This window comes from Poecilia reticulata, chromosome 16 (assembly GCF_904066995.2).
Source record: "Poecilia reticulata chromosome 16, P_reticulata-male-v2, whole genome shotgun sequence".
Classification (NCBI taxonomy): domain Eukaryota; kingdom Metazoa; phylum Chordata; class Actinopteri; order Cyprinodontiformes; family Poeciliidae; genus Poecilia; species Poecilia reticulata.
This window is the reverse complement of record NC_088845.1, coordinates 21879409-21891650: the sequence shown is the minus strand read 5'-3', so window position 1 is coordinate 21891650 and position 12242 is coordinate 21879409. Positions and strand designations below refer to the sequence as shown.

Here is a 12242-nt window from a genome sequence, read left to right as displayed (position 1 = left end):
TAACACCTCAAACATGAGTTACGCTAGTGTAGAAAAATAAAATCTGTTTATAAATTTACTTTGTACAACATATGTCTCAAACACATGCAATTATTTTCACGAGTTCCTTTTCTATGAGTGGAAAAAAAAGAAGAAAAATGAACAGTCCATTCACTAAATTTATTGCCATTTGCTACATGGTGCTGAAATGTGAACACGACTAGTTGATTTCCACAGTTTGCTCCTGGATGTATACGATGTAGTGGTGCGTGTTTTCTCCCTGAGTGAGGACCGTTAGAGCATCCAGGCCATGTCCGTCCTCCACCACCATCACCTGGTTGCCATCGAGATCCTCATCCGCGTTCACCACCATCAGCTGGTTGCTGCAATCACCCACTTCATGATCCGTAGCAACCTGCACCTTTACCAGTAGCTTAAGGTCAATGCAGACTCAAAGAACCAATCAGTTTCAGATAAAGTGCAGTGATTACATTTACCTGCTGTACTACGGTCACTGTCCCTGGAGCCATTGCCACCACGGAGGCTACTGCATTGTGAGTCTCTGAGCTCAGTTCAGCGATCTGCTGGACATTACCTGAGAAAAGGTATTTAAGTATTGTCATCACTGGAGAAGAATATCAGTTTCATACACAGTAAGTAAATGAATACTTGCTGAAGTATTCATCTTCTTTACACTATTTCACATGTTGTTCTGCAACAGCCACACATAGAATATTTCTACTTGAATTCCATGTCCCAGCTGAATAAAAATATTTCCACACCATCACGTTTCCACCACACATTTCATGTAGAGCATGAAAGTTACATTTTGGTCTCATCTGACCAGAGCACTTTGAGAATTTTTGCAAAGCAGTCGAAAAAGAATCAGACACGAGCAACGCTATTTGTGCAGGAAACAACAAAAAAAAAAAAAAGTGGATGCTGCAAAAGGAGTCCCACAAACTCGGCTAATAAACTAACTGTGCTTTTATCATGCTTACCGTTGCCCTCCAGGACTGCTAGAGGTGCTTCTGTCAGGTGTTCTTCATTCTCTACAGACACATACTGAGCTAATGTCTCCTCAGCCACCTGCACAGGTACACAACAACAGACTGCATGAAAAGTACTGGACCTGACAAACACAAGACTTACTTTCTAGTCATATCGTAGGGCACCTGCACATTTTTCACATAGTATTTCTTTTTCTTTCCAAATTTACTAAAATGTACAGCCAGGAAGTAAGGAAGGAAATATGGTGCAAAAACAAATGCTTGTTTTTCCACCATGGAGGCATGTTGCACAGATGGATGGAGGGACAGACAGACATTTGTTGTTATTTTGTTTCTTGAGTGTTTGTATACTACCTACCTCCCAGTTTCCCTCGACCACTTTCAAATTGTGTTTGGTCTTCAGGTGACGGGTCAGCTCCCACTTTGTTCCATAAACAAACTCACACTCTGGGCACTTCATCCCACCTAGCACAGGAGAACGGCAAGGCATGAGAGTAGGCTGACCACATTTTTACGCACAAATTTTACACTACTACAAGCCAAAGTCTTCAAGTTTTTCATGGCATTCCTCTTATTTTGTGTCTAATATATATTCTATACTACTGTGATTAAATGGAACCTCAGAGATTGTGACAGATGTGCTGACAGAGTTTGGAGGTAAGGACCTTGCTGTTTCAGGGTTTCGGAGTTTGGCAGTCCGGGTCCAGCATTCTCATAGGTTTCTTCTGGGTGCTTGATGTTGAAGTGTCGCCTCAGAGCACCGGCGATATTACACGAGTAGTGGCAGTGAGCGCAACGAAATGGCTAAAAACACAAATCCATGTTACGGTATCAATCAGATTAGATTGCCAGTGACAGTGGGTTTAGGCATTTTAATCTGTGTTCAAAATCTCTGTATTCAAACTACACTTTGTTTTACAAAAACAGATGTTACATACATTATTTTCTGTGGATCGTTAAAATAATAGAAGTACAAACTTAGGTTGCATTTATTAAATGTGGATTCCTACCTTAAACTTAGCATGTTGCTCCATGTGTCTGAGCAAGGAAGGTCTGAAAACAGACGTAAAAGGACACTCCGAACACTGAAATTTCTTCCCTGAACGGACACAGAATGTTTTCCCCTTCAATTACCACCATTTTTTTTACACTCCTACCAATCTATGCCAATAACTTAGCCATATATTGCCTACCTTCATCTGTGTGGTTCAGTCGGTGACTTTTCAGCGTGAGCTTAGATTTGAACTTTTTACCACAGTGATCACAGAGATGATGCTTCTCACTGCTGTGTCGGTTCATGTGGGTCTTCAGGTTACTCCGATTGCAGCTCGAGTAGCTGCACACACTGCAGACGTAGGGCTTCAAACCTAACCAGGTTGGCACACACAGGATTCACACTTCAGAACCACACATATTAACAAGATTTTCTTCATTGTGCATCAACAAAATACTAATAGGTTATTCCATGTTATTCACTTTCATATCCATAACAGGCTACTCCATGTTATGGATATGAAGGCAGTATGTCTGTATATAAAGGGCCTTGTATTCAAATTCATAAAAATATAAGGTAATGGACCACCATATTTAAGCATTTGCTTGAGAATAAAATTATTTTTTTTTAAACTATGCATTTATATTTCTAATTACAAACAATATTATATTGCATAAAATTCAAATTAAATACACTGAAATTTACTACAATATCAGACAAAGTTAAAGAGAAAAAAATAATTTTTACAAGGCACTGTTTTGTAGGGCTACCTATGTAAACAGAGCAGCACTTGCAGCAATAAAATAGTCAAATTTGGGTTTTCTTCAACAATAGAATTATTTTTCGACTCGTTCGCAACTGCGGCTATCACTGCTGATGAGTGTCAAAAACACCCCCGAACCAGCAGAAATGTAAAAGCTGCAGATCTGATTAAAAAAAAAATAAAAATGCCAGCGTCCTCTGAGACCTTCATTAACATCTGTGCTGGCTATCCGTCTGCAGGCTTCTGCAGCAACTCAGCCTGAGAGCAGCTGTAACTTCAAGGTAAACAGCTCTTCAAGGTAAGCGGGAGTGTGGCAGAGGCCGGGAAGAACATGTGGCGGTAAAAATTAACAAGCAAAATGAACAGCTGCTCAAGTTAAGATACGTAAACAATCTGAACCACTTCACGGAAAGAGACACACAAGAGGGTAAAAAGCACGGTGCAATGTGTCGAACGGACAAGTAAACCGTTGCAAAGACCCCCTAGATTACATCTGGTCATTCGCCTCGGCAACATAAGTGTGTGTTTTTAACTTTCTCTTGCTTCCCCGTGGAGGGCAGGCAGGCAGAAGCATAAACAGATGGAAACTCAGCTGACAAAGTAAGGATACAATTACCAAGTGCTCTCAGTGTTATTGTTGCAGACCGCTGCAGTGATAGTGTATTTCATTTGAGTTTCCAGCACACCTTGATGGGCCCAGATGTGTTGCTGAAAGTCACTGCTGTTCTTCAGGAAGTAGGAGTCACAGTAAGGGCACTTCTCTGCACGCTGCACCATCGGTCCTTTATCTCCAACAGGTACTTTATCTGTCAAACACACATTAACAAACAACAGAAACATGAAACCACTGGCTGGCTCCTCCTCAATGAAAAATGAGGAAAATCTTAAGAGTCACAACTTTTTCAAAGGAAACATTTAAATGCAATTCCAACATGAAGACATTATCAAATAACGATTGTGTTGTTTGTTGTGTTTTACTAAGAATAAATTAGTTTTTCTTACCTGGGTGGGATGATTTAAGGTGGTGCTTTAATCTGTGCTGTGGGAAAGTGCGTTGACAGATGGGACACACAGCACAGCTCTCCTGTAAGCAACCACAACATGGCATCAGGGGAAATAAACAAGAGCCTTGCAAAACTTTTCATACCTCTTCAACTTTTTCACATATTCATTGTACTATTTTTTTTTTTTTTTGATAGATTATGTTGAAATTCTAACTCTGAAATATATACAAAGCACTATTGTACAGATTATTAATATTCACTGTTCATATTGTACAGAATCTTACATCTTACATTCTACAGCATTTTTATTTATTTTATTTTGTTTTTTTATTTTTATAGGTAGCTTGATCTGTGTGTATGCTACAACTGCACAGTAATTTCCTGTCTGGGATGAATAAAGTATTTCTATTCTATTCTATTCTATTCTATTCTATTCTATTCTAAGTGTGTACTTATATACACCCTGCAGTAGGTCAGCTCAGTCAGACTGATTGGAGAGAATCTGCAAACATCAGCTTTAATGTCTTCCCGGAGATTCTCAATAGGATTTACATCTGAACTTTGACTGGGCCATTCAAAAAACATACTTTGGTCCTAGCGTACATACAACTAAATGAGTGATTGGGGTCATGCTGGAAGTTGAACCTCCATCATACATTTTTTTGCATAACACAGCAGATCTCCTCTGACTGGTTACCTGTTCATGTTGAGTCCTCATATGTGCTTGCAGTTTGTATTTGTCAGGTGTGGAGTATTTGCAGCCAGGACTCGAACAAGGCAGCAGCAGGCCACTGTGCTTCTGGATCTGGTGCCGCTTCAGTGAGCTCTTGGTGATGGAAGAGTAGCTGCACTTTGAACAGTAATGCAAGTGCTCCTTGGTGTGTGTGCGGACGTGGACGTTGTAATGAACCTTGTACCAGAACAGCTTACCTATGAGGGAGAGTACATAGGATTGAAGCAGCTGGTTCCACAATACAAAATAAAAAATAAATAATTAAAAAAAACAGTAAAACATAACCACTATTATCTCACCACAATATTGACATTCAAGGTCTCCGTAGATTTTCCTGAGCCTCTGATAGGTCTCCATATCGAGGCGGGTTTTCTGAAGAGACAAAAACACCTGCTCGAAGGCACTCTGACAGAAAAACAAAAGGAAGCAAAGAGAAAAACTTTAAGATCAAAACGAGCAGGACTAAATAAACTTGTGAAAGCCTAGTCGAATTTTATAGAGAGTATAGTTGATTATGATTTAGGATAATTTAGGAAAAATCATTATAAAATCTCTGTTCACTGCACATTTCTTCAATGGGAGGATGTTTCTGAACAGTGTTGCAGGAGATCTTATATTTGATAAACAGACATCTATTTTTATTATTTTTCTTTAGTCTCATTTTGTTCTCTTCTTCTAGGTTCAGTTCCAAGCTTTACATAACTGGTTTTGTTAAATAATACATTTATTGCATTGCATATTTTATTTACCCCATTCCTCAGTACAGAAATAGTATCATATTATGTAAATCAAAATAATTAAAAGATTCCCAAAACAAACTAAGTGTCTGTACAACTGGGATTTTTTTTCTGGTCTTGTGCAAGAAAAAAACTAATCAAGCTACAAAGTTGACAGAATTTTTTTTTTTTTTTTTTATAATCTGAACAATAGTGCAGCCATTAAAACTTAAACTGTGAACCAAAGTAGTGAAACAAAGTCATGGTTCCATTATATTTCAAGATGCTACATTATCTCTAAATGTACCTTCTCTGTAGGGGAAGTTTGGCTGCTTTCTACCTGGGAAGCTGAAGATGAATGTGTTTCACCAGGTAAATCTGAAGAGTTGGAAACCCCTGATGATGAAGATGAGGCTGTGCTGCTGACTGCAGATGAGTTTACAACATCTGGTTGTGTGTTTTCTTGAGTCCTGTCTTTCAGAGATGAGCTGTGGACCCCATCGGGTGATGAAGACGAATCATTTTTTTCTGCATTTGCGTCAGCAGCAGAAACACATGCAGATGAATTAAGTAATTTCTCCTCAACTGCTGCCTCATTGGATTTGTTCTGGGAATCTTTCTGAGCTCCACCTATGCTCAGTCTGTCTTCTTTTCCTTTCTCTTCTGCCATCATCTGCACAGATTGGGTTTGTTCTTCCTCCTGCTGTTGCTTCCCATCATTTCTCAGTTCCTCTTTATCTCCACCAGGACCTTTGTTTCCTTCTATCTTTGTTCCGGCGGCCTCATCTTCCTTGAAAGTTGCTTCCCTCTCTTTTTCCACGGCCTCCTCACTTCCTCCACCTCCTTCAGGCAGAATCAGATAGTAGCTGATGTTGATACAGTTGATGAAGGTCTGCTCCATGTCCAGCTCAGGATGACTCTCCTCCAGGTGACCCCTCAACCTCTGCGAGCTGACTAGTTTTTTGTTGCACACACTGCACACGTACAAGAAGAGGTGCTTTCTGACGTGTGCGGTGAGGGCGACCATCTTCGTTGCAGTGTGGTCACAGAGCAGACAGGCAAAGGGTGGCTGAGGCCCATGGATCAGCAGGTGGCGCTCTCGCTCCTGCTGATTCTTAAAGCGTCGGTTACAGGTGGGGCAGTGATAGAGGAGCTGCCGGAGGCCCTGACGAGTCTTTAACCTGCAGAAGGTTCAGATTTGTGAGAACGAAAATACACCTGCTATATTTTTGCAAATATTTGTTTAAATCTTTACATAAAGGCATGGTTTGAAACAAATTTAAGGAGCTATGAGTTATTTCTGTATGCAAGTTGGTAAAATTCATTACTGAAAATCTGGGCCAGTCTTGAATGGATATTAGAAATAAACTAGAATTAACTTAAAGAACAAAATGTGTTCTGGTCATGAACTTACATCCATCCATCAGAGCTAGAAAGAGGATGAAGGTTAAATTAATTCCGGGCTTTTAAAGATTTATTTGAACCATTTCTTTATGTAATGATGACATAAGAAACATTGCAAATGAGTTGTAAACAAAATAACTGGGAACACAAGTTTGAATCCAAGTAGAATTTCTGCAATTCACAGATGGTCCACATAAGGCATACAGGCTCAAATATACACATACGCTCCCACTACTGTTTTGACTAATGTCTCAAGCTGCAGAGCAACCACACATTTTTGGCCATCAACATGATTCTTTTATTACTCTGACTAAATATTTGGCTACCTTTCTTATCATTTTGAGGGGTCCTCCCTAAACCACTTTGGATGATTTGGGAATCATTGCCCTCTTGGAGCAATCAATTCTTAAATTTTAGCCATTAATCCCGATTGTCACTTCAGATAAATGGCAGTTGGTCCAGTCTATCATAAACTGGAAACAATTCAAACACCTACAGGTGATCTCCACACTGAAGCAAGTTTAACATTACTTGGACAGAGGTGCTGGTCAATACTGGCTTTATAATTTATATAATGTGCTAAGAGCTTGTTATTTTATGCAAGGACGAGTAGGCAAATATGTAGACAGAATTAAGCCAGGAGCTTGTTAATGGCAACAAAGAGTCAACAAAGAGTCTATGGGTTCTTGTTAAACGATTTGTACCCTAATGTGTGTGTATGTTTAAGCCTAATTTAAGAATTTTGATTTTATGTGGATTAGAGAAAAAACACAATAAATTAACATTTTGTGATCACTTCACCTTGAGAAATAAATGGTTCAAGTATACAGTTACAGCCTTACATTATTGTGAAATTTATGCCCATGATGATCTGTCTCAATATTATAAGTAATTAACCTCTATGAAGGATCACACCTTAGTTGCTGGTAGGTCTGGAGGACAGCAGAGTCTTTCAGGTTGTGCCGTGTCTCCATGTGTTTCAACAAGTTCTTCACGTCAGAGTACTTTTTCACACAAAAGCTGCAGTGCTGCTTCATCTTCAGATGGACTCTCTCTATGTGAACCTGCATTAGCAGAAATGTAGAGGCCCATTTATCAACAGGAAGTTAATAACAATCATTTCAACCTAATAAATTAAGCGAACCTTTTCAAAAAAACAGACACAGATAATAAACATAAAATTAGGAAGTGCTAAAGCATCAACAAAATGTTTTATTACAATTACAGTACATGAAACCTTAACACTGAGATGACTGAAATTGCCGCTAGTCTAATTTTGCAAAGCGTAACGATAACGCTACCTTTAGGTGTCCTGGGCTGAGGCAGCTGAAGGCACAGTGATCACAGCTGAACTTCTCTCCTGTGTGCTTCCTCAGGTGAACATTCAGGTTAGCTTTAAAGAACAAAATCCACACAACTTAACATGTTCTTCTTTTTTCTTAAATACTGAACTGTTCCTATCTCCTTCCACTAACTCGGAAAGTTACCTTTGATGGCTGAGGCGTAGTCACAGTGTGGACACTGAAAGGGTTTTTCCTTGGTGTGTGTCCTGAGATGGGCGACCAATGAATGTCTGAACTTAAAGATCTTATTGCAAAACTCACAGGCAAAGATCTTCAGCTTGCTCTGGGGTAAACTAGAACAAAGAAACAGAATATATATATTTTTGCACACGTTAACTCATTTCATTGTTGCTGCCTTTGGAGGAATAGTGTTGTCAGCTTCGTAACTGGTTATATAAAGCAATTAAAATTTTTTACATACAAATAACTTTGTTTTAAAAGGCAAACTGTAATTTTGTGCAAAATTAATTGATTTAACTTAAAAAAATTAATAAAATTGCTTTTGACAGATATTGACAGTATATTATATATTACTTGGCAGCATCTTGCTTGATAGAATATTCCTGGAATCCTTTGCTGGTTGAAGTAGTTGTTCCTGACTTCAGATTAGAACTGTGAGGAGAACAAGCAACATCACATTTGCATATGAAAACTACAATGTTTCGCATTGCTACAAATACTATTTTTTTTTCTAAATCATAAATTGCATAAGTTTGTTCTTCTAATGTTTATATTTCCAAATCATGCTTTGCATTAAAAAAATTTAAAAAAAACAGAGATTTCTCTTTACCTTAGCTCCTCTTGTGGTGTCTGGTTATTTTCACAAGATGTACCTCCACTTGCAAGAAGCTGATTAGACAAACATTCAATTAAAAAAACATGAACTTTAAGATAGACTTCACTGATCAAAGTAATTTGTTTCTGAAAACTTGATAGAAAAATTGTATTCTTCATAGAAAACGGTACAACTCAGAATACACTGCAGATTTTTGAGCGCACATTTGTAAAAACAAAAGTTCCTCACTTTGCTAAAAGTAGATCTGTTCAATATCTAAACACAGATATCTGGGTGCTGTCAATAGCTTTTAACTCTCTAAACAATCCCGGCAACATAAATTATTTTCTGAAAAGTAACAAAGAAAAGCTAATGTTTCTTTAAAACGACATTAACATTAAAAACACTACAAAGAAATTAATGACACCTTGTCGGGACCCACCGTTTTGTATTTCTTCATTACATATTTTGACCTTTTAGCAATATATGATGAAATAATAATTAAGGCTAATTAAGGAACAACAATATATGATAATTAACTTTTTTTTTGTGCGTGTGGTGCACCTAGACTGTGTTACTCTGGGCAGTGAGTGAGTCTTACCACCCATAACACAAACTGTCACTGCGAGATAATTAACAAAAGTAGTAATAATTTTATAATTTTGCAGAAATTACCCTTTAATGCCCTTTAATATTGCAAACTAATATTTTTTCTTACCTGATGTTGACCTTGAATAGCTGAAGACTCTGTTTCTGCTGAAGTATTTTCTACTGTCACCATTTTGCAGACACCTGCTGCATTCAAAGTAACATTACTTTGCTTCTAAAAATAACATTTGTAGCTAAAATATAAAACTAGTAAAACTAGCTTAACCTGGAAGTATTTTGTCTTCTGTCAGAACAACATTAATCAGAGCTTTTTTCTGTCCCGTTGTTTTTCCTCTTTCGCTGCAAACTCGGTTGACGCTTGTGAGATTAGAGCTGCTGGTACCTAAATGTAGAGAAAAAATTTTTGAGTGTCCTTTGGTAAAAAATGACTCTTTAAATAATACACTCACCTTTCTGTCTTTTCAGTCCAGAGCTTGTTGGTTTTTGTTTTGTTTGGTTTGGATCTGTTCCTCTGGAACCAACATCTTCTTCTGCACCTGAAGTAAATCCTACCAAGGCTTTATCTGTTAGTTGTAACAACTTAAAATCAAATTCTTATGAGGTATTATTTTTCTTTCTAACAATTGTGGAATATTTGGAAAGTAAATAATCATTCATTCAAAAATGCATCTCAACAGTTACCTCCAAATTAGTCTAGCAACAGTAAAGTTTCTACTTCTACAGAAAAGCAGTAAAAACAGTAGACTTTCACAGTAGACTGTTTATACTGCTGGGCTACTGCCATCTGTCCCCTCTATCTTTACCATGCTGCTGGACATCGTCCTCTTCATCTTCCTCTCTAAGGCAGATATGTTTGAGGATTTGTCGTTTGTTGCTGAATGTGCGATGGCAGATTCTGCATTCACGCCCTAAAGCCCCATCCTGACTTTCACCTTTATAGAAGAAAGACAACAAGAAGCATTAAGAGCACCATCTGTTGCATATTTAAATCCTATCTGGGCCAAATGTAGTTACCCTGAAGACCAAGATGACAGAATTATGGGTTGTTATATGTAAATGGAAACAGTACCATCTTTGACTAAACCACACTGTTGCTGTCCACCATTGAGTCTCGATTCTTTTCCTTTCAGATTTTCGTCTGCACTTTGAGCAGCAACAGTGGTCTGGTCCATCAAGTCCCTCTGTAACTTCTTTGTAGAACCTTTTGGTCTTCCTCGTTTTCGCTTAATTGGATTGTCTAAGAGCCAGTAACAAGGAAAAAAATAGAATTTAGGATGCCAATTTAGGATGCGTTTCAGGATGACAACATTTTTTCTTTGTTCTAATTTTTGTTTGTATTTCATCAAGTTCATACATGGCTTCATGCAATAAATAGAAAACAGTTGGAGTACTATATTTTATGTTAAATAATAGTACTTAATTCTTAATTGAGTGAATGGAGTAATACTAGTTGAGATAACTTGTACGAGATTCCCGTAACACCATAGTACTTTTACCTAACAGCTTCTCCACAGGCTCAGTTATGAGAGGCTGCAGTGCAGTAATAATGCTGTCTGGGGATTCATGCTGGGGGTGATTCTTGGAGCAATGTGCCAGCAGTTGGGAGCGACTGGGCGAGAACAGGTTGCACAGGCGACACATGAACACAGAGCCAGCTGGAGGGACAGAAACAAAAAATATTCAAGGTGGGGATTACAGAGGTCAACACACAAACACCGGTCCATACAGCATCTTTCAAAAGTATTCATATCCCTTGAACTTTTGCACATTTTGTCATGTTGCAACTACAAACTCTAATATGTTTTACTAATATTTAATGTTATAATAATATATTATACTGGTTAATGTTTTATGTTGTAAATCAACGCAAAGTAGAGTGTAATTTTTAGGTGTTAGGTTACTCTTTTTTTTTTACACAGATAGACTTTTGTGTGTTTGAGTCAATAGCCCACACTGCTGCAATGATATTTCTCTACCAGATATACACTCCAAGAGTGTACACAGATAGATAAATTTGTTTTTATTTTCCTGATAGGCACCAGCAACCCTCCCGACCCCACTAGGGACAAGGGTGTTAGAAAATGAATGAACGGATGGTCGGATGGACGGACGGACGGACGGGCGGCTGGATGGATTTTCCATTGCAAAATGGCTCATGTTCATTCCAACTGCTTGGAGAGTGTGATAGTTTACCTTTTTAAGTGTTAAACTCTATTGGGTTTAGGGATATTCTTCTTTAATCTTAAGTGCACTTCAAACCTCTTCACAACTTTGTCCGTGATCTATCTGTTGCTCTTTATGATGCTTCTTTTTCTTCTCTAATGTTTTCTATAAACCTCTGAGGTCTTCACTAAAGAGCTTTGTTTAAACAAAGATCAAATTACACAATAAAAGTGGCTGATTACAAACATGTCACATTTTTGACACTTTTGTTTGCATAAACCTTTGAAAATACATATAATTTTCATTCCACTTCGCAATTATGGCTGCAGTCTATTACAGAATAAGCACATTCAATACCGTGAAGTTTGTATCTTGTGACAAAATGAATGTCACATAAATGTTATGAATATTTTTGCAGTGCTACTTGTATGTAAATACCTTGGTGACCAAAAACAAAATGAGGACACCACCAACATATTCGCCTTGAAATAAACTTAAATTCTTACCTGCTTTTTCTCCGTTCATTTTCTGTCAAGCGCCGACAAAAACAAAAAGGAAACTAATTATGCATTGGCATGAGAAACGTTAAGGCAGTGTATAACATCTAAATAAATATTGAAAAGTGCATATACTCCAGAAAGTTACGAATATCTGTCGAATCTGCGACACAAGTCTCTCCAGTCAGCGGAAGTAAATAGCACAAGCAGTAGACTGTCTGAGAGGTAACCTCACAGCGCCCCTTAGTGTCA

General features: G+C 38.0%; 1 protein-coding gene across 4 annotated transcripts; it reads right to left on the bottom strand.

The window, feature by feature from the left end:
- Nucleotides 1-140: 140 nt before the first annotated feature.
- On the bottom strand, nt 141-12197 carry zfat (zinc finger and AT hook domain containing). Of its 4 annotated transcripts, none has more exons than XM_008432228.3 (24): nt 12000-12197; nt 10827-10985; nt 10400-10567; nt 10134-10262; nt 9780-9893; nt 9596-9712; nt 9440-9516; nt 8737-8795; nt 8481-8558; nt 8091-8239; nt 7905-7996; nt 7519-7667; nt 5507-6380; nt 4783-4888; nt 4448-4680; nt 3749-3830; nt 3433-3552; nt 2183-2356; nt 2000-2088; nt 1655-1793; nt 1348-1454; nt 981-1068; nt 477-574; nt 141-400 (listed from the first exon to the last, which is right to left on the bottom strand). In XM_008432228.3, exons 1-24 carry the CDS (start codon nt 12016-12018, stop codon nt 200-202), a joined length of 3621 nt encoding a protein of 1206 aa, XP_008430450.1. In that variant the 5' UTR covers nt 12019-12197; the 3' UTR covers nt 141-199. The 4 variants fall into 4 exon arrangements, with proteins under 4 accessions (XP_008430450.1, XP_008430452.1, XP_008430453.1 ...); XM_008432230.3 differs by having other exon boundaries at nt 9440-9513; XM_008432231.3 differs by having other exon boundaries at nt 9780-9878.
- Nucleotides 12198-12242: the final 45 nt, after the last annotated feature.